The 21,089-nt window shown below is 42.7% G+C and overlaps 1 protein-coding gene across 2 annotated transcripts in view; it reads left to right on the top strand.

Moving 5' to 3' along the window:
• NF2 (NF2, moesin-ezrin-radixin like (MERLIN) tumor suppressor) overlaps positions 1 to 8,753 on the top strand; it is a 171,960-nt gene extending 163,207 nt beyond the window's left edge. The window contains exon 18 of one of the 2 annotated variants that reach the window (XM_077461223.1): positions 6,690 to 8,753. Coding sequence is in view for 1 of the 2 variants with exons in the window: in XM_077461222.1 (XP_077317348.1) it covers positions 6,690 to 6,740 (51 nt within the window). In the remaining variant the exon portion in view is untranslated. The remainder of the gene's footprint in view (positions 1 to 6,689) is intronic. The other variant, XM_077461222.1, reaches the window with a different exon arrangement.
• The last annotated feature ends 12,336 nt before the right edge of the window (positions 8,754 to 21,089 follow it).

Below are 21,089 nucleotides of genomic sequence, written 5' to 3'. Positions count from 1 at the left end.
GTTACGCACCACATCTCACATGTTATCCAGACTGTGGTATTACACTGCTGGCCATACGCAATTAGATTTTTGTATGAACGTTCACACAAAGCTCATTAGAGAATTCAATAATGCCATAAGTGACTATACAAATCTCCTATAAAAGTCAGGAAAATTTTATTTGATTGCCGTGACTGTTGTGAATTTTACCATATAGTTTCAGGAAGGACGGAAGTGAATGTGATTTTCAAAAAGAAATCCTGTGCTCCATTTGGAATTTTGTTTGATCAAAACTGTTTGATCAGTTAAAGCATTTTCCACCCTTCTTCCATTTTCCTCATCTATGTTGAAAACCATTGTTGATTTGGCCACACTAACCATTAGAAAATGGAACGAACATGTAGAAAATAACAGTTTTCAAACTAAATTCTACCTGTGTATGGCCAGCTTAAGCCCATAATCTTCAGCAAAGAAAAGCTGAGAGATGAGAAGGCCCTGGGTGATTCAGCCTGATTTTTGCCTTGCCATATCTTCCTGCCTCAGTATGTCTAGCACTGTTAAATTCTTCATTTGTTCCATGGTAATATTGCTTATTTGTATGAGAATGTATTTCTTCTGCACGACAGTGTTTGGCGACTGTGTGTTTTTCATACATTGTGAATGAGTTTTCCACCAAATTAATAATACATAATCTTTTTAAAAGGATGCCTATTTTCTGTTGCATTCATTTGCAATGCAGTATTTTTACAGGAAATTGAACAGTTGTATTTTTTTCTGACATAATGCCTAGATGATGATGATTATGATTATACAGGATTAATATAGCACCAACAGTTTGCGCAGCGCTTAACAAAATGAAGGCAGACGTTGCATTACAATTTGGTACAAGAGGAATCATTAGTTGATTCATTAATCTAAAGCAAAGCCTGAATAAACACACTTCCGGTTGTTTTTCCAATGATTCCAATATAACCTCAGCTGTCCTGGAGTAACATTGTTTAAAATTCCTTACAATTGAGAAAGGCTGACAGTGTGAACATGCAAGATAAATGAGTCTATTTATGTAAAGTTGTGTGAAAAAGGATTTGCCCCCTTCCTGATTTTTATTTTTTTTGCATATTTCTAACATTTAAATGATTCAGATTTATTATTACACAAAGATAACCCAAATCCAAGATGCAGTTTTTAAATTATTTCATTTATTAAGGAAAAAACCTTTTTCAAACCTGCCTGGCCCTATGTGAAAAAGTAATTGCCCCCTCCTATGCTGGATCATGAATGAACTGTGATTAACCACAATTTTTTGGAAAGCTGAGTTAAATTTCACTTGCCACACCCAGGCCTGATTACTGACAGAACTTTTGAATTAAGAAATAACGTAAACAAAAGCTGTCTGACAAAGTAAAGCACGCTAACAGATCAAAAAAAGCCAGGCTTCATGCCACAATCTTAAAAAAAAAAAAAAAAAAAAAAAAAAATCAAGAACAGATTAGAAACAAAGTAATGTACATTTATCGGTCTAGGAAGGGTTTCGCAGGCATTTCCAAGGCTTTGAAACTCCAGGGACAGTGGGAGAGTTCCAATGCCAAAGCCACTGCTGACCAAAAAGAACACAAAGACTCATCTCACATTTACCAAAAAACATCTTGATTATCCTCAAGACTTTTAGGCATATATTCTGTGGACTGAGACCAAAATTTTACTTTTTGGAAGGTGTGCGTCCCGTTACATCTGGCATAAAACAAATACCGCATTTCATAAAAAGAATATCATACCAACAGTCAGACATGGTAGTAGCATGATGATCTGGGGCTGTTTTGCAGCTTCAGGACCTGGACGACTTACCATAATTGATGGAACCATGAATTCTGAGCTCTGCCATCAGTTCATGACCTCAAGCTCACGTGCACTTGGGTTATGTCGCAGGACAATGATCCGAAACACAACAAAATGCTTTGAACGTCAAAGTCAAAGCCCAGACTTAAATCCAATTGAGATGCTGTATCATGACCTTACACAGGCCGTTCATGCTGGAAAACCCTCCAATATGGCTGAATTAAGACAATTCTGCAAAGAGTGGGACAAAATTGCTCCACAGCAGTTATAGCAAACGATTGATTGCAGTTGTTGCCGCCAAGGGTGGCACAACCAGTTATTAGGTTTAGGGGAAATTACTTTTTCACATAAAGCCAGGCAGGTTTGGACAGCTTTTTTGCCTTAATTGAAACCATTTTAAAAAACTGCATTTTGTATTTACTCGGGTTATCTTTGTGTAATAAAATTAGTTTGATCTGAGTCATTTAAGTGTGACAAATATGCATAAAAAATGAGAAAGGGGGCAAATACTTTCACACAACTGTATTTGTATAGTCCATGCAAAGTGCTTATGTAATTTTCTTTGCCTGCAGCTGTATTTGGGGCCTATTGACATTGATGTGTTGTGGTAACATGATGCAATACAGGTTACATGAGCTGTGGTGCCATCCATTTTGAATTGCATCCCAATGCACTAAGGAAACATGCATGCCGTGCAGCCCACGACAGCGCGTAGTGCGTTTTTGCTACAGGTTTTGGGACGCATCTGATTTTCAGGACCTTTTGATGCATTGCCAGCCCTTCTATTTCAATGGGCTGCCTTAATACAATACAATACAACACAACGCAAACATTCATGGTTCTCTAGGGCTCATTCACATGCTGCAATAAGGTGCGTTAAATGTGCTGGTGTAGTGTCACTGGTACATTGGACATTCCTGCAATGCCATAGTGCCAATGAGCTCCTAAAGTTCATTGTAATTAAATGGTTAACCAATTTTTGCAGACATTGAATGTGTTAGAGGTATTTCTTAGAACTAACTAAACTCCCCCACATTAGAGAGAAATGTGTAAATAATAAAGCTTCTTATAGCTATTCGGCTGTTTGAACAATTAACACTAATGTTAAAACGCACTTTAGTATAGGAAGAGCCATTAGACTAGTACCAGCATGATCCAGTCCAGTGGGATAAGGCTAGAAAAGGCTTGCATAGATCTATAGAGATACATAGTCCTGCTGCTGCAGAAATCGGACTTCGTACAGTTGTCATCAACATTATTTTAATATGTCTTTTCATTGAAAGGTAGTACCATAATTGAACATTTTTTTACTTTTGCAGTTATGATCATTTTTAACTAAAAATGTCAGCCCTTCTGTTACTTCTATATAATCACCCATATGCTTCCTGCTTAGTTTCTCCAGGGTTGGCAGCCCAGATTTTAGTTTTATTTTCTTTGCCTACGGCAGCCCTAGAAGGTGAAATCTGGCATTATTGTCTGACCTTTCAGACATTGCTATACCCTGTGAGCATTATTTATTTTTCAGATTTTACCAGGCAGGTTTTCTTGTGGGACCATTCACACTATAACCTTTTCCAGTATGTTCCTGGTTTGAAGAAAGGTTCTCTGACAGGACACCTTTCATTAGACATAAGTAAAATGCATTACAATCAAGTCACATTTCTTTAGGCCAGTGCTGAAACACACAACCATGTTTTACGGTAGTACTAGCAATAACCATGTATTTTTCATGTGGCTTCCTATGCATGAAACAAAGGGTAAAGATCTAATTGGTGCTTAAAGATACTCTGTCGCTAGATCATTCACTGCAACTAAAACCTTTCCATAAGATTATACTATGTGTTTTTACAATGTGTAACATTTTATGCTGGGTATGTACATGTGTATTGTAAAAGCTTCCTATGTGTAGACCTCAAAGTCCAAAGACTACAGCCGGGTGCTGCCATCTTAGATTTGATGTCCGCATCCTGAGCAGACTCAGAGCTGTCAATCAAGTGACACTGTAGTAGTCTTCCACTCCTGCCCCATGAGTTACATAAAATATTTATGCAGGGAGGGCAGAGGAGTTAAAGTGTTACTAAACACAGGACCCTACATTCACTATCTGGTCTCTCACTGTACACAGAACAAGGAAACACAATTATTTTAGTAAGTCTACCCCTCACATTTTTGTAAATGTTTTATATCTTTTCATGTGACAACACTGAAGAAATTACACACTGCTAAAATGTAAAATAGTGAGGGTACAGCTTTTATAACAGTGTAAATTTGCTGTTCCCTCAAAAAAAACTCACACAGCCATTTAATGTCTAGACTTCCGGCAATAAAAGTGAGTACAACCCTAAGTGAAAATGTCCAGATTGGGCCCAAAGTGTCAATATTTTGTGTGGCCACCATTATTTTCTAGCATTGCCTTAACCCTCTTGGGCATGGCGTTCACCGGAGCTTCACAGGTTGCCACTGCTATCCTCTTCCACTCTTCCATGACGAAATCACGGAGCTGGTGAATGTTCGAGACCTTGCGCTCCTCTACCTTCCATTTGAGGATGCCCCACAGATGATCAATAGGGTTTGTTTAGGTCTGGAGACATGCTTGGCCAGTCCATCACCTTTACCCTCAGCTTCTTTAGCAAGGCAGTGGTTGTCTTGGAGGTGTGTCTGGTGTCAGTATGTTGAAATACTGCCCTGAGGTCCAGTCTCCGAAGGGGGGGGGGGATCCTGCTCTGCTTCAGTATGTCACAGTACATGTTGGCATTCATGGCTCCCTCAATGGAACTGTAGCTCCCCAGTGCTGGCAGCATCATGCAGCCCCAGACCATAACACTCCCACCACCATGCTTGACTGTAGGTAAGACACTTGTCTTTTTGTAATTCCTCACCTGGTTGCTTGACACCATCTGAACCAAATACATTTATCTTGGTCTCATCAGACCATAGGACATGTAATAAGTAATCCATGTCCTTAGTCTGCTTGTATTCAGCAAACTGTTTGCAGGCTTTTTTGTGCATCATCTTTTAGAAAAGGCTTCCATCTGGGACGACAGCCATGCAGAACAGTTTAATGCAGTGTGTGGCGTGTGGTCTGAGCACTGACAGGGTAACCCCCACCCTTTCAACTTCTGCAGCAATCCTGGCAGCACTCATGTGGTTTTTTTTTTTTTTCCCCCAAAGACAACCTCTGGATAGGACGCTGAGCATGTGCACTCATCATCTTCGGTCAACCATGGTGAGGCCTGTTTGGAGTGGAACCTGTCCTGTTAAACCGCTGTATGGTCTTGGCTATCGTGCTGCAGCTCAGTTTCAGGGTCTTGGCAATCATCTTATAGCCTAGGCCATCTTTATGTTGTGGAAAAATCACTATACTACTACTGTTAAGCGCCCTTTCAGCCTTTTGGTATAATGCATCTTTAAACAACCCATGTCTCCCGCATTTCCCCAAATAAACAGACATGATCACCATCTGATGTTCTTAACCCCATCGCTCGATCCCCCTTACCTGAACCTCCGAGCAGTCTTTATTCATATAACAGAGTCTCATGGTTTCACAATCGACCAATCAAGCACAGGCATTCCTTCAAACAGGTGGGGTTATACAACAACCAATGAACAATGACTAGGGTAGTCTTATGGATGTGTTTGGGTATGGGCAGCGTGTATGATTTCCCGCCCCCTGTCTCTGTAAGCTATCATCTTCAGCTAGACAAAGGAAGCTGCATGGCTGGTCTCGAAGTCAAGGACGCTGCCCGACCATAACGCACCAAAAGTCTCCTGTTTTTACCATTGGCGTGAATCCTTATTCTGCGTTGTTCAGAGAACAAAGCATACCCAGATTATGCTACCGTCCCTGTAGGTGGGATATTATCTGCAGGGGCACACCAGTGTTGTCACATGAAAAGATATAATAAAATATTTACAAAAAATGTGAGGGGTGTACTCCCTTTCATGAGATACAGTAAACTGCTCTCATCAGTAAGTATATAGCAGTCTTGTGACCTCTGAGTGTCTAGTTAAAGCTGGTTGAAGTTTTCATTCTTCTCTGACTGTCCTATGAGGCTGCAGGACCCCTGATCCTCTGCCTGGACAGTGCTTATTGGCCAGGGCTGATTGTGCCCCCCCCAGAAAAAAAAAACAATTCCCTAGCAGTACACACTAAATTGAGCATGTACAGAGTGCCTCCTAAGGCTCTGTGCTATCAGCAGATTGGGGACAGTAAATGTAGGGGAGGATCAGAGAAGACAGGATCAAACAGCCTTTTTACACAATGCAGAGGATTAACCCCTTAGATTCCACAGGGAGTATAACCAGCATGCTTTTCTGCATATACAGACTGATTTTACTCTTGTGGGTTTTTGTAACATTTTAAGCCCGTATTGACTGTTATTAGACGCTTCCAGAAGAGGTGAGGACTATCGCATGTAAATAGGGGCTTGTGCTAACTGAATGACTAGTCGGGTTTTTCTAGCAAGTTCTCAGACACATTGCAACCAAAAAAACGAATTAAAAGAAAACACTAAAAGTATGCCTTTAAAATTGTTAATTTTTCTGTGCTTTTACCTGCAGCCGTTTAATTTGTTTACAGGGTCTCTTTAACTCAAAAGTAATTTATTGTTGTGCTCTATTGGGCTGCCCATTCAATCGAAGGGTCAGGAAAAACTCAACAGCTAATTATATTTTTAGCCTGGAAAGTGCCTTTAATAGCAGCATATTTTCTAGGAGTTATTGGGATTGATGGCCTTCACAGTTCATATACTGTACATACTGGCCAAGTAAAACAGCTGTGTATCCGAAATATTTTTGTTTTAGCACTTGATGTTAGAATTCTGAAAAAAGCCAGTTATTTTTCTTATCTTTTAACACTGTTTCTTTCCCTGCAGCTCACATTGCAGAGCACACAGTGCAGAGTGGCTTTCTTTGAAGAACTGTAATCCATTACCTGTCACTTGTAAGCATCCCAAACTCTCCATGGACATCAAGCGAGGGTCACAAACACAAAGCGGACACATCAATGCAAGCAACTGTGACAAGGGACAGCTATGAATATGGTTGAACTTTTTATTTTTATTTTTTTTTAATCATTTTTATTCAAACCTGTGCTGTGTTCCTTTTGCCATATATAAACTTATCTATCTCTCAGAGGTACAGCGTGATCTGATAACTACAATGTTTTTACTTGTAATATCTGGTTTGTGTGATGGGAGAAGTACAGATGAAAGGCATTTTTATGGCACCTGCAGAACTATAAGGTTTATAAAGGTGTTTTTTTTTTTTTTTTTTTTTGTACATCAAGAGGATGATATTAGAAAGTGCCAATACAGATAATCCTTTGCAAAACTTGGCTGAGACAGCAAGACACCTGGACATCAGAACAACAGCTATCAACAATTTTTTGCTGTTCTTTGTAATCGCCTTTTTACAACACAAACACAGAGGATCTATGTGGTTCTTCGAGGACTCAACCATACTGCCCTTCTTTTAGTACATTTGTAGTGCCGAACGTTTTGCAGTGTTATGGCGGCTGTCATCACTAAATATGTGCTAGTACTGGTGGCATTTTGGTAGCTATCAAATGGTAATTAGTTGCAATTATTAATAAGTTACAATAAGCCTGCATCTGCTGGAAGAAGTTATGTAATCTATACTTTGTTTACACATTTTAACCTTCTGAATACTTTTTCTGTTTCTGTAACAGAGAACATTACCTTTTGATGGATTATTTGCACCAAAGGTCTTAATAATTCTGGGGTTCAGAAAATGTTCTTCAAAATTAAATCACGAGGATACCTCTGTTAGATGTGTAAAGCCCCTTACACACGGGGCGGGCTCCGTTGGAGTCTGCCCACTCAGCGGGGCATCTGTCCGCTGATCTCTGCTGAGCAGACAGATGGCTAGTCTGTGTCCGCTCCACTTATGCAGAGCAGACACTGCCTGCTCTGCTCTATGGGTGGTCAGATGTAAATGGGCCACCTGTCCATTCACACCCAACTGCCATCTGATCTGATCCGCCAGACGTCTGTTTTTAGTGGACAGCATCAGATGTCGGCAGATGTCAACAGACATGTGTCCGTTGACACCCGCCGCTCCAAAAAGGAGACTGAAGAGTCTGATTGCATCTGCGCATGTGAAAGGGCCTGAAGTTTTTATTTTTTTATTATTTTTAGGATCTCTCCACACCCCACAATCTGTACGTTGTATTGACGCTACATAAAGGCAATTTTAGAATGAAGGAATGCCAGCCCAGACACAAAGTTCTAGGGCCAGTTCACACCAGAACAGGGCAAGGGAAACTCACGTTCTGTGCATGTTCTTTGCACTGTGTTCAAAACTCATCGCAGTTGCGATCTGCAGCGAGTGTCGGTGTTAATGACACCCCAAATGCAGGTCACAAACAGTGCACTTGCCTGCACCAGATTGTATTGTACAATAGTTTCATGCAATCCGGATCCTGTGTGTTTTATAAAGCGGTGCATGCACTGCTTTTGGTGCAGTCCAGCGGGATTTCTGCCCATTCAAATGAATGGGCGAAGATCACACTGCTACCGGATCGCATGTGAATCGCACAGGAAACTGGGAACTTACTAATGAGAGAAACTGCAATTTTAGACTGACTTTTTATGTCCTATGACAAATATCAGGATCGGGTTTGAGATTCTTGATTATTACCGTATATACTCGAGTATAGGCCGACCCGAATATAAGCCGAGGCCCCCAATTTACCCCCAAAAAACTGGAAAACTTATTGACTCGTGTATAAGCCGAGGGTGAGACATGGCTGTCCATCCCTGTGTGTCCGTCCATCCCTGTGTGTGTGTCCGTCCATCCATCCCTGTGTGTGTGTCCATCCATCCATCCATCCATCCATCCATCCCTGTGTGTCCGTCCATCCATCCCTGTGTGTGTATCCATCCATCCCTGTGTGTGTGTGTGTGTGTGTGTGTGTGTGTGTATTCATCCATCCATCCATCCCTGTGTGTGTGTGTGTGTGTGTGTGTGTGTATCCATCCATCCATCCATCCCTGTGTGTGTGTGTGTGTGTGTGTGTGTGTGTGTCCGTGCAGCCTTGTGTGTGTGTCCAGCCTACCTGTGTCCCAAGCCTCCGTCCCGAGCCGCCGTCGTCCCGAGCCTCCTCTGTCCCGTGCCTCCTCTGTCCCGTGCCTTCCGGTGTCCCGTGCCTCCTCTGTCCCGTGCCTCCTCCGTCCCGTGTCGTGCCGATGGATCGCCGCTCTTCTCGGCGGCCATTCTACGATTCAAAAGCTGCGCCTCCGTCCTCCGCCTGTGATAGGCGGAACACTCAATTTCCCAGCAGCCTGTGTTCCGCCTATCACGGACATCCTCTCATACTCGTCCGTAGTATGAGAATGAACGGATGTCCGTGATAGGCGGAACACTGACTGCTGGGAAATTCAGTGTTCCGCCTATCACAGGCGGAGGCGGAGAAGGAGGCGCGGCTTTTGAATTTTAATGTCCGCCGTCTGTCTGCTCGATACGCTGATCGAGCAGTCAGACAGCGGTGACTCGAGTATAAGCCGAGGGGGCACTTTCAGCCTCAAAAAAGAGGCTGAAAATCTCGGCTTATACTCGAGTATATACGGTACATGGTCTTATTTTTACTTATTTAATTTATAGACAATCAAAAAGTAATGTTATTTTCAACATAATATTATGTGGAATTTTGTTAAAGACTGTAGTTAAAAGTGAATGTAAATGTGATTATGGTTGACCCACGTTAATTTAGTTTTCTGTGGTGATTGGATAGTGCTCTTTGAACATTTGTCCATGAATAACCAACCTCCTTTGATTGCTCAGACATCTTCTGCTTCTTCCCAGAAATAATGGTTTACCAGATTGCCATATGGGTGGGCTCCCAACTGACATTGAGAGAAGGAGGTGGACTTTCACAGGGGGCATAACTGCACATACCAGGTGCCTTACATTTTTTTTTTTTTTTTAACCTGACACTAAATTAATAGTTTAGTTCTCATGTAAATATCATGTCCACTACTATGTTGGTCTCCACACCAGTCAACAATTCCTAGTTTGACTATCTAGGACATGGAGTCTTTCTTGGTTTTGATGCACACTATTATTTTTTTGTAATGCATAACTTGTATTTTAAGTTTACAGTAACTGTTGATGTATTCTTATATTTAGTTTTACGTATTCCTAGTTCCTGGACCAAGTGATCAGATGTAAGATGAAGCTGACCTTCACTACCTGTTACCTTTCATTGTGTCCTGGTTATAACTATTGATTCTTTTTATTTGCAAACTGTTTATACGGCTTCATCTCTAGCTTTTACACACTTGGCATGAGAAGCATTTTCTAAATCTGTGACATTGCAAGTGAGGTGGGGGACTGAGGAGAGAAGGAGGGAGTTGTTTGAAGAGAGAATGCTGCCATGAAAATTGTACTGACCTAATTCAGTTTGCGCTGATGGATTTTAAAAATAAGACTGCAGTATTTTTATATGTATATTTTATATACGATATATCCTATGTCTTCCTTCCAGTCTTAAGGTTATTGGACTGTGTTGGGAGTGTTTTCAGTATTGTTTTGTTAAAACAAAGTGTTGGTTTTAATAAAAAATAAAAATAAATAAATAAATCTGTTTGATTTTATTAACTGATATATAGAAATGGGTGCATGTAGAAAAAGTGTGTGTAACTAAGACCACACGAGGCTTTAGGCATAAGATATGGGAGATTTGAAGCGAGCATTCATAAACGACTCAACCTGTAAGCTATGTAAAGTGCTGTTTATGTGAAAAACAAATTGGTTTCTGAATCAACACATGAACATAAATATATTCCTCCACAATAAGATTGTACTACAATATGTAATTATTCTGCAATAAATTGCTTTACATTTTCCCATTTTGTATGTTTATTTAACCAACAACTCATAATATAGGCTTTGTTTAAAGATCCAGTACACCTAAATTACAAGTTTAGATATAAGAGGTGAAATTGACATGAATGAATGTACAACTTCCATCTCTAACAGATGACTTTTAGCATTTTAGATTACAGCAGTGGTTCTCAACCCTGTCCTCAAGTACCCCCAACAGGCCATGTTTTGGGAATTTCTCTTAGATAAAATAGCTGTCCCAAATACCAAGCCATTGACTCTGTTTTAAAGCACCTGTTTAAGTTGATGCAAACATGGCCTGTTGGGGGTACTTAAGGACAGGGTTGAGAACCACTGGACTACAGGACCCTTAAGCTGGCAATAGACTGATCGAATCTTGGCCAGCTCAGCAGGGACTGGCCGAGATTCAAACTATGTATGAGCAGGCTGAAGGTACCCAAATCGATCAGTCCACTTGGGTGCAACCAGCCTACCGGATTTTACATGAGATTATCGGTAGCGGCTGGTATAGCTACTAGCAATAATCACTTGTGTTCTCCCACCAGGAGAATACAATTGCTCGACAAGAGGGATTCCCCTGTCAGCACTGTCTGTGTTGATGGGGGAGTCAAGCAACTCATGGTTGCAGGAAAGAAATTAGCTTAATCTATGACCAGCTTTAGAATTAGCAATTTGATTGTAGGCTCAAAAGACCAGCAGGTATTCTATAACTTATCAGTGAATGTTTTTATAGTCCTTTTCCAGATGCCAACATGGCAGCATACTAGTGATAGTGCTTTGCCTCTTTACCACTCCCTCAGTACCAGTGAATAGCATAAAAAAAGGAGTAGTTAAATAGCCTGGGAGCCCCTTCTGTGGGCTCTGGGGGGGGGGGGGGGATAATTCATTCCTTTTCCTTTTTTTGCACCATACAGGGCTGCCTATCCCTTTTACTATTTTCTGTCTCCAATGTTAGGCTGTGCTGGCCATCGGGTGTTCTTATGGGCAAAAGCTCCCTCTTGCCAGCAATGAGGGATGCCGTCTTTTATTTATTTTGGTTTTTAACCACTTAAGGGCCACCCACCCCATACAAACTGTGGCAAGGCAGCCGTATTTGCATGAAAAGACGTACCCATATGTCGTTTCATGCACCAGACACTGCGGGCTCGCGCAATCGCTCCTTATAGAGGCAGAATGAGGATCTGCCATGTAAACAAAGCAGATTCCCGTTCTGTCAGCAGAGTACAGTGAGATTGTGTGTCTGTTCCTAGTGATCAGGAACAGCGATCTCTTGCCTCCTCAGTCAGTCCACTCCCCCCACAGTTAGAAACCCCTTCCTAGGACACACTGTACCCCTTGATCACCCCCTAGTGTTAACCCCTTCCCTGCCAGTGTCATTTATACAGTGATCGGTGGATATTTTTCACAGCAGCCCTGCTAAAAATCGCTGACCACCATTACTTGTAAAAAAAAATTAAAAATTACATAAATCTATCCCCTATTTTGTAGCCTCTAACTTTTGTGCAAACCAATCAATATATGCTTTATGCGATTTTTTTTTTTATTTTTTTTATTTTTTTTTTATTAAATTATGCGGATTGCTTTGAGGTTTTTTTGAGCCATGCTTTCAAAGAGCCAGGGAATGGCGGAAGGTCTTCGGAAGAGTGTTACCTTTTAGATGCCACAACCACTCAAGGGAAAAATCTCCAAGGAAGAAGTCTGATCACCTCTTCCCCAGAGCAATGCCAGTGCCCCAGCAAGAGTCCTGCAGGGCCTGTGGCACAGCGCCTGTACCCAATAGGCTGGTAAGTAAAGACTACCCGGACGGGGAGTGGCCGGATGTGTAAGGTGCGGTGGGCGTGTGCGGAGATGTGAGTGAGGCCTTGATGGGCTCTCTCCCCGTGTCTCCGATGATCTGCAAATAGTGGCTGGGAAGATGGAGTAGCTGAGCGGCTGAATAGAGCGGTGTTAGGCGGGAGGCGGGTAAGGCGGCAAAGCGGCAATACCGAGGAGACAGCGGAGACTCCGGAACCCGGCGAGGGGAGCCGAGGTATTCCGAAACTCACCGGAAGTTACCGAGTCCCGCCAAAGCACGCCGAACCAAGACGGAAGGACAAGCTATACGAGTGATTCCTGCGGGATGCGCTACGGTCAGGTACTGAGTGACTGGGGGACACGTGGAGAGTGGTGAGAGGAGCTGCGAAAGGCTTTTGTAAATGAGGAGATCTCGAAATCTAAAAAGCCCTGAGGTATGTGAAGGGGGTCCGGGAGGACTGGACGGAGGTAGTGGACTCAGGACAATTAATAGCAGGTGCAATGAAAAGGGATACCTGACCTCTCCATTCCAGACCCCAGACCCAGCTGCTCACTGGTAAGAAGATTTGCATGTGTACAAACTAGAGCTGTGTATCAAGGGAGTCTCCAACTCACACATTGAGAGGATAGATACCTCACCATCTCCAGGTACCCCAAGTTGGTCAATAACGGACAAATCAGAAAGTACAAGGTCTGTGTGAATGTTTGAACAGTTGGGGTTTTTTCTTTCTGTTTTTTCTTTTTCCTTTTTTTTTTTTTGAAATCGCATAAGTGAGGTATACCCTGCTTACAAAGATATCGGTAAAGTGCTACGATTTTAATGAAGGAAAAATGATTGAGATTGGCTGGATGTATACCTAGCTAAGCCAACCCAGCATACGGGACGTTTTCTTTTTTCCCCCCCCCTCCTCCATTATAGTCTCCCCCCCCCCCCCCCCCCCCTTGCTGTCCTAGCTCCCTTCTGAGGCGTTAAAGAAACATTTACCCTATTTTTCCAAGGTTCTCTGGACCATAGTATTGGTTTTTGCCTCTTTTTTTTTTTTTTTTCCCCATCTCCCTTTTGCCGTAATTGTGCTGCCTTACTGATTAAAGCCTCCACCCTAGTAGTGACTTTGGTAGTAATTTTGGTTGTAACCCTGAATAAAAGATGTCAAGGCGCCGTGGAGAGGAACATGTGCTAGTGGAGAGCGAAGGGGCACAACATCCTCGCTCCTCAAAAGAAAAGAACTCACAAGTAGCACAAGCAGCTGCAGCAAAATTAGAGCGGTATACTCGTACACTAGGTCAGTCTCCAACAAAGGGAGAGCATTTGACATCACTGGGCCAACCTACACAAGCAAAGTCGCAACAGGCGGGCTCAGTGGATAGAAAGAGCCAAGGTCAACCCTCAGCATTAAATAGTACTGGTGCATTAGGCCCAAAGAATGCAAGTAAACGTCAAGGGGTAACCCATGATGATACGGAAATCACTGCTAAGAGTACTCCCCCCGTCGAGGAGGACCCAACCTTAAGAGAGGTTCTTCAAGCTGTTAACGTATGCAAAACGTCATTGGGAGAGCTATGTGGTCAGTTTAAGAGTATGAAGGAGGAGCTGTCACTGATCAGACAAGACATGCAAAAAGCAGCAGAAAGAACTGCACTGCTAGAAACAAGGATAAGTCAAATAGAAGATAATTTGTACCCAGTGCAGCAAGAAGTTAATAGCATGAGGAAACAACTAGTTAACCAATTTACCAGAATGGATGAAATAGAAAATAGACTCCGCAGAGATAACATAAGGATGTTGGGACTACCTGAGGGGTGTGAAGGACCTGATCCTATAAAATTCTTAGAATCATGGTTTATAGAAAAGTTAGGCAGAGAAAAATTCTCAGCTTTTTTTGCAATAGAAAGGGCTCACCGAGTCCCTTTTAAGCCCCCACTTACGGGGGGTTGTCCTAGACCAATGATTCTGAAATTCTTCAATTATAATGACAAAGTGGCATTGATGCGCAGGGCAAGGGACTTGGGTAATGTTATGCATAATGGTGTGAAGATTTCCTTTTTTCCAGATTACTCCCCAGAATTACAAAGGCGTAGGGCTGAGTTCCTAGAGGTTAAACGCTCCTTACGGTCCCATGGGATTACATATGCCCTCTTATACCCAGCGCGTCTGCGAATAGCGGCGCTGGGGGGAATACAGTTGTTTGACTCCCCGGGCGATGTAGTCTTATGGTTGGAGGCCAATAAAGAGTCATTATAGACATATTAGGGGGGCGGGGGAGGGGAGGGGTGAGGGGGGATTGGGATTTCTTATGTTTCACCTTTTGTTATTGAGTATCATTTCTGGAACACGGGGAGAGAGATGAGAGTGGTTTAAATGAAGTATGAAAGACTGATAGAAGGGAAGACAGGGTTAAAGGTTGTGGTAACACTTGCCACTTGTTTATTATCACTTTTGGTTTTTGTATCTTCCTCGGTGGAGGAAGAAGGATATAAGAGTGGGGAAAGGAAGGATGGTAGGGAGGAGAGTGAGAAGGCCATGAGTACCCCCTTGGGGGATTGCCTAGATAGGTGGAGGGTTGGGGGGATGGGGTGGGAGGGGATGAGGGTTGAACACTGTATAGCGGCTGCACAAATAATAGTTGATTTAGAAGTTAATACTATAAAGATGATACACTTGTGGGGAATTCGTAATTTAGGAGGTTGGGGCTGGAGCACGCATAGCGTATCTTCACCTCTTTGTTTACTTTATTTATTTATTTTTTTGTATATTGAATAATGCAGGACAAAATACTTAACGTGGCCTCCTGGAATATAAGAGGCCTGGGGAGTCCAATTAAACGAGCGACGGTTTTCTCGATGTTGGAGAGGCATGGGATCGGATTGGCCTGTCTGCAGGAGACACATTTAACAAAATTAACCATACCCCAACTTAAAAATAGGAGGTATCAAAATCAGTATCACTCCACTTATACATCATACTCGAGAGGAGTGAGTGTGATGATAGGAACAGGTGTGAGGTTTTCCTGCAGACAGGCCAGTATTGATGAACTCGGTCGCTATGTTTTTTTATATTGCAGTTTGGAGGATAAACCTTATGTCTTAGCGGGTGTCTACGTACCGCCCCCATTTAAGATGGAGGTGGTGTACAAATTTATGGACTTCTTGGTGAACAAGGAGGAGGTTCCAGTTATAATGCTGGGGGACTTTAATGAAGTGCTTGACAGAGGGATTGATAGATTCCCCATTAAATGTCAACTGGGACAGACAGGGTCAACAAGACTGAGTGACTTCCTGAGGGAAGTGGGACTGCTAGACATGTGGAGAGTGAGGAATGTGAACATTAAGCAATATTCTTGTTTTTCAAGTTCACACTCGACACTCTCCAGAATAGATATGGCCCTGGGCAACGAGGAAGCGCTGCAAGATGTAAGGGATATAGAGTATTTGCCTAGAGGGATATCGGACCACTCATTATTGAAAATAGCGCTGAGCATAGGAGAAAAAAAAAGAATAATGGCGGGGGGCTGGAGAATTAGTCCATTCTGGCTGGAATTATTGACGGAAGTAGAAATTCCAATAAGAATAAAAGAGTTCTTAGTATTTAATACAGATACGGCTCCAGCCAATATAATATGGGACACATTAAAAGCGTATATCAGAGGCATTCTGATCCATCAGGTAGCTAAAATTAAACAGAAAAATAGGAGTTGGGAGGAAAGGATCAGGAAGGAAGTAATAGAGGCAGAGGAGAATTATGTTAAAGAGCCCACTTATGAAAAGAAAGGGATATGGCTGAATAAACAGCAGGGGTATAGATCATTAATTATTAAAAGGGAAGAAAATAAGCGGCTATTTCAGAAGCAACGTTACTTTGGAGAAGGAGAGAGCGTGGGTAGGATGTTGGCTCAGCTAGTAAAAACTAACTCCCCCCCATCTATAATTTCAGTGATTAAGTCCACGAATGGGATAGTCCTCACAAATGGGAAGGAGATTGTAGAAACATTTAGAGCTTTTTATGAGGACCTATATAGAACCCGAGGTCAGAGAAATAGAGACGATATGGATGCTTTTTTGGAGAAAGTGAAACTCCCAACCCTCACAAGAGGAGAGGGAGGAGTTGGAAGCCCCTTTAACTTTGAGTGAAATACAGCAGGCGGTGTTAGGTATGGCCAATCAAAAATCTCCAGGGCCAGATGGCCTTCCGGTGGAGATATATAAAAAATATAGTGAAATCTTACTTCCAGAATTACTTAGAACCTTAATGGGGGCAAAGTTAGAGGGGGGACTACCCGCATCTATGAGGGAGGCGACCATTATTGTTATACCTAAGGAAGGGAAAGATCCCCAAGAGGTAGCCTCGTATAGGCCGATATCACTTTTATGCTCGGATGCAAAAATTTTAGCTAAGGCTCTGGCAAATAGGTTAAATAAGGCAATTAAGAGGCTTATACATATAGACCAGACAGGCTTCATTGCAGGGCGATCAACTAGTATGAACATAAGAAGGGCATTTTTAAATATTCAGGCTCCTCCGGTGGGGGTGGGTTTGAGGGCCATCCTGTCCTTTGATATGACAAAGGCCTTTGACAGTTTAGAATGGGAGTATTTGTGGCGTGTCCTGGAGGGATGTGGGTTTGGCCCCACATTCATCGGATGGATTAAAATGATGTATAGTGCCCCCACTGCGAGAGTAAGTATAAATAAAGAACAATCTGAAAGGATAGAAATGAGCAGAGGGACAAGGCAGGGGTGCCCACTCTCCCCAATGCTCTTTGCTGTCGCAATGGAGCCACTAGCGATTGCTATTAGATCAGAACCGGGGATACTAGGGTCTCAAATGGAAGAGGGTAGGGAGGAAAGGATCGCATTATACGCGGATGATGTTCTCCTATTTTTAGGGGACACTGGTCAATCCTTGGTAAGGGCAATTAAACTAGTGGAAAATTTTGGAGGATTTTCGGGCTTAATAATAAATTGGGGAAAGTCAGAGCTGCTTCAATTAGATAATCCAGGCGTGGGAATCGCAATGGGGATACCGCGGCTGGAGGTGGTAGAGGTAATATAATACCTCGGTATATATTTAACAGCAGATCTAGAGCAGTATGCTGATAAAAACTTGGTCCCGTTAATGGGTAAATTTAAGCGAAGCTGTGATGCCTGGAGTCGACTTCCACTGTCAGTAGCGGGCAGATGTAGCCTGATAAAGATGATATGGCTGCCACAATTGTTATATGCCCTGCATAATGCCCCAGTGTGGATAGGGAAAAAGTGGTTTAAAAAACTCGAGACCCTCTTCCGGAAGTTAATCTGGAGGGGGGGACAGGCAAGAATTCGACTCCAGGCATTACAGCAGCCAACAGACAGGGGGGGATTGGCGGTCCCCAGCCCCAGGAATTATTATTTAGCAGCCCAGCTGCAACATTTGGTGGGTTGTGATCAGGAGGGGGAGGTTAACCCAAATGGCAGAGCAATGCTGATAGGAGCCCCACATAAAACCGTGGTGGAGGTACTGGAGGCAAGTTCTTTTCATCGTAAGGACCCCATAACAAATATGGTAAGCAAAGTATGGAGAACGGTAAAAAAGATGATGGGATGTAAAGGATGGACAGAATATACCCCATTATGGGATAATATGAATTTGCAAGAAGTACGGTCAATTGGGAAAATCAGCACCTGGGAAAAGAAGGGTATAATCAGGTTAAGTCATATTTATGATGGTAGTACTTTGAAAACATTTATAGACTTAAAAAGGGAATTTGACGTACCGCAAAAAACATTCTACCGATACTTGCAGCTCCAGCATGCCCTGACAGCGCAGTTTGGCCTACAGATACCGGAATGGGATAAGATATCCCTTCCCCAGGAGATAATGAAAATAGATAACCCTCAGGGAGCTATATCTGCCCTTTATGAACTAATATGTAAGACTACTGAAATAGAACTAGGCCTAGCTAAGCAAAAGAAGAAGTGGGAGGAGGATATAGGTGAAATCACAGAGGAACAGTGGAAGAGAATATTGGAACTAGGACCATGGGTATCAGTCTCCCCGTCACAGAAAGTATCACATTTAATGTTACTATATAGGGCCTATTTCACTCCTAAGAGGCTGTTACTATTTGGAAGAAGGATGGACGCCGACTGCCCTAGATGCCGAGGACATGGGGATCTTATACACATGATGTGGAGGTGCCCAAAGCTCTTTCGATATTGGGAGGGAATAGTAGAAATTATAAATAAAACTTTTGGGACCAAGCTGGACCTAGACCCCAAAATCTGTATTCTGGGATATAGGAAAATATCGGGGGAACAAAAAGATACCACGTTGGCAGTTATACGGTGTTTATTTCAAGCGCGGAAATTGATCGCGCAGAAATGGCAGTCTGAGAGAGCGCCTCTTTTGAGTGAATGGACCCAAGTTATTAATGACCTAATTTGGAAAGAGAAGACTGTATATATACGCAGGGGAAACCTCAGAAGGTTTGAGAAAATATGGAGACCATGGTTGAATGAAATAGGGTACCCACCTGATTAATAAAAAATGGATGAAGAATAGGGTAATTTAAAAATTACGGAGGGTAAAATTAGGAGCTGGTGTTCAACCTGGAGGGGGGGGGGGGTCGGGTAGGGGGGGGGGAGGGAGGAGGGAGTGATAAAACGCTGGGTAAATGAAAATAGAAAATGCTGAAACACCCCTACAAAAGAAATATCCTTGTTACTGTTCTGTATATAATTTGTTTTTATTTTATGTAATTTCTATTTATGTTTATTTTTTTGCATAAAGTATAATAAATAAAAATAATTTAAGAGAGAGAAAATGCATATGATGGTTCAGCAGCCTAGACATCCTCACACAAGTGGTGATAATAAACTGGTTATTAATATCGGTTACCCGGGCCACGGCCGCCGCTGAAATCAGTACAAACTCCTGGCTGTTCTCTGATGCAATTTAGAAAAAAAAAATAAAAAGACTACCCGGACAAGTTTGCAGTTAACAGGTAATGCCAAATGTCTTAGTTATGACGTGAGATTTTATTTTGAACTCGCTTCAATTGTACCGGCCAGGCAGCCCCCTCCCAGTTGCTACTCTAGCCACTAGAAAAGCAACTTGGCATGTGGCGCTCAACCACTCTGTTCTGCTACCCTTGGCGAGTGGGCAACTTGCAGATAATAGTAGCTCCTCTTCATCAGAGAAACACCTGGAGCTGCTTGGTTCCAGTTTTTTCATTCATGGAACAGTGTATCCAGGCGGTCATGCAGGCCATTATATCCGTAAAAAGACAGTCATATTTACCCTTTCTTCAAAACTACAATCTCTTCTACATTTATGGAAGAAATTTAATCAGAGGGTTGGCAAAGTCTGGAGAGAGAGTTTCTTCTTTGATTGTCTATGCAAGTTTTATCCTATTCAATGACCAGATATAGCATATTTGAAATCCATGCCCACAGTAAATGCAACTGTAGCCTAGAAACGAGACAACCTCGATGACTAGTGCTTTAGGTTTCTGGTTCCGGGAAATGGTGACAGCAGTTGGAGATGAAATCCATAAAGCTGGTATCATTTGAATCCTAGCCAAAATGAATGTGTGAACTTTATTGCAGAAGCAGCAATAGTCTCAACCAGGTGCCTGGCCGAGGCAATGCTATACTCAGTCACAGCTAGCGGCGCTCTATGGTTGAGACCCTGGACTGTGTCTTGCTTCCTAAAAACAAGATTGGTGTAAGTCACTTTGGCAGAAGATCTCTGTTTGGTAGGAAACTGGAGACAGCCATATCGAAGTGATAGGAGGCAAGTTTGATTTACTCCCATAAGACCGGAAGCAAAAAGAAAATATTTCTTCCGGCAGGTTCCACTCCTCTAGGTCCAGGGAGCCTAGGGATAGCTGTCAGGGCAGAGTCCTAGGTAGAGGAGGGAAGGGAACCATAAGTGAAAATGCTTGGGTATACCGCAGGTACCCACTAAGCCCTTTTGACGAGCGCATGCCTAGACTGCTGAGGTAAGTGGCAGAGGGCACATTTCATGGGTTTCTAGACAGCATGTTGTGCAGATCTGTGGAGGAAGGTATCGGGCACTCATGGTCACTTTGGGAGATTTCTCACTGCTCTTCTTCCTGACCATTTCTCTCCCACTGAGCTGCCAAATCCACCGCAAAACCGGATGGGCTGCTACAATACTTAGACACTATAGACTTAGGGGCTCATCGTCCTGGTCCCATTCACAAGAAATATTGCAGGTTTTGCTATCCCCAACCCTGTTTGCAGTTCGTAGGGGAAGGTGGCTAGCTTCCAGTTGCAGATTGGTTGAACCATTTTGGCTCTCTAATGCCACGTACACACGACCAGACTTTTCGACTAGGTCCGACGGATTTACGATCGTGTGTGGGCTCCAGCTGACTCTTTTTTTTTTTTTTTCCCCAAAAGTCCGATGGACCTAGAAATAAAACAAATCTTTCCGACGGACTCAAGTCCGGTCGAAAAATCCGTTTGTATGCTAGTCCAACGGACAAAAACTGATGCTAGGGCAGCTACTGGCTATAAACTTCCTTATTCTAGTCTAGTCGTACGTCATCGCATTCAAATCCGTCGGACTTTGGTGTGCTTGTGTGTCGCCAAGTCTGTTAGAACTCCGCCGA

This window comes from Lithobates pipiens, unplaced genomic scaffold, assembly GCF_037356315.1.
Source record: "Lithobates pipiens isolate NorthernLeopardFrog02 unplaced genomic scaffold, aLitPip1_a1.2 Scaffold_3, whole genome shotgun sequence".
In the NCBI taxonomy this organism is placed as follows: Eukaryota; Metazoa; Chordata; class Amphibia; order Anura; family Ranidae; genus Lithobates; species Lithobates pipiens.
This window is presented reverse-complemented; position numbering and strand designations above follow the sequence as displayed.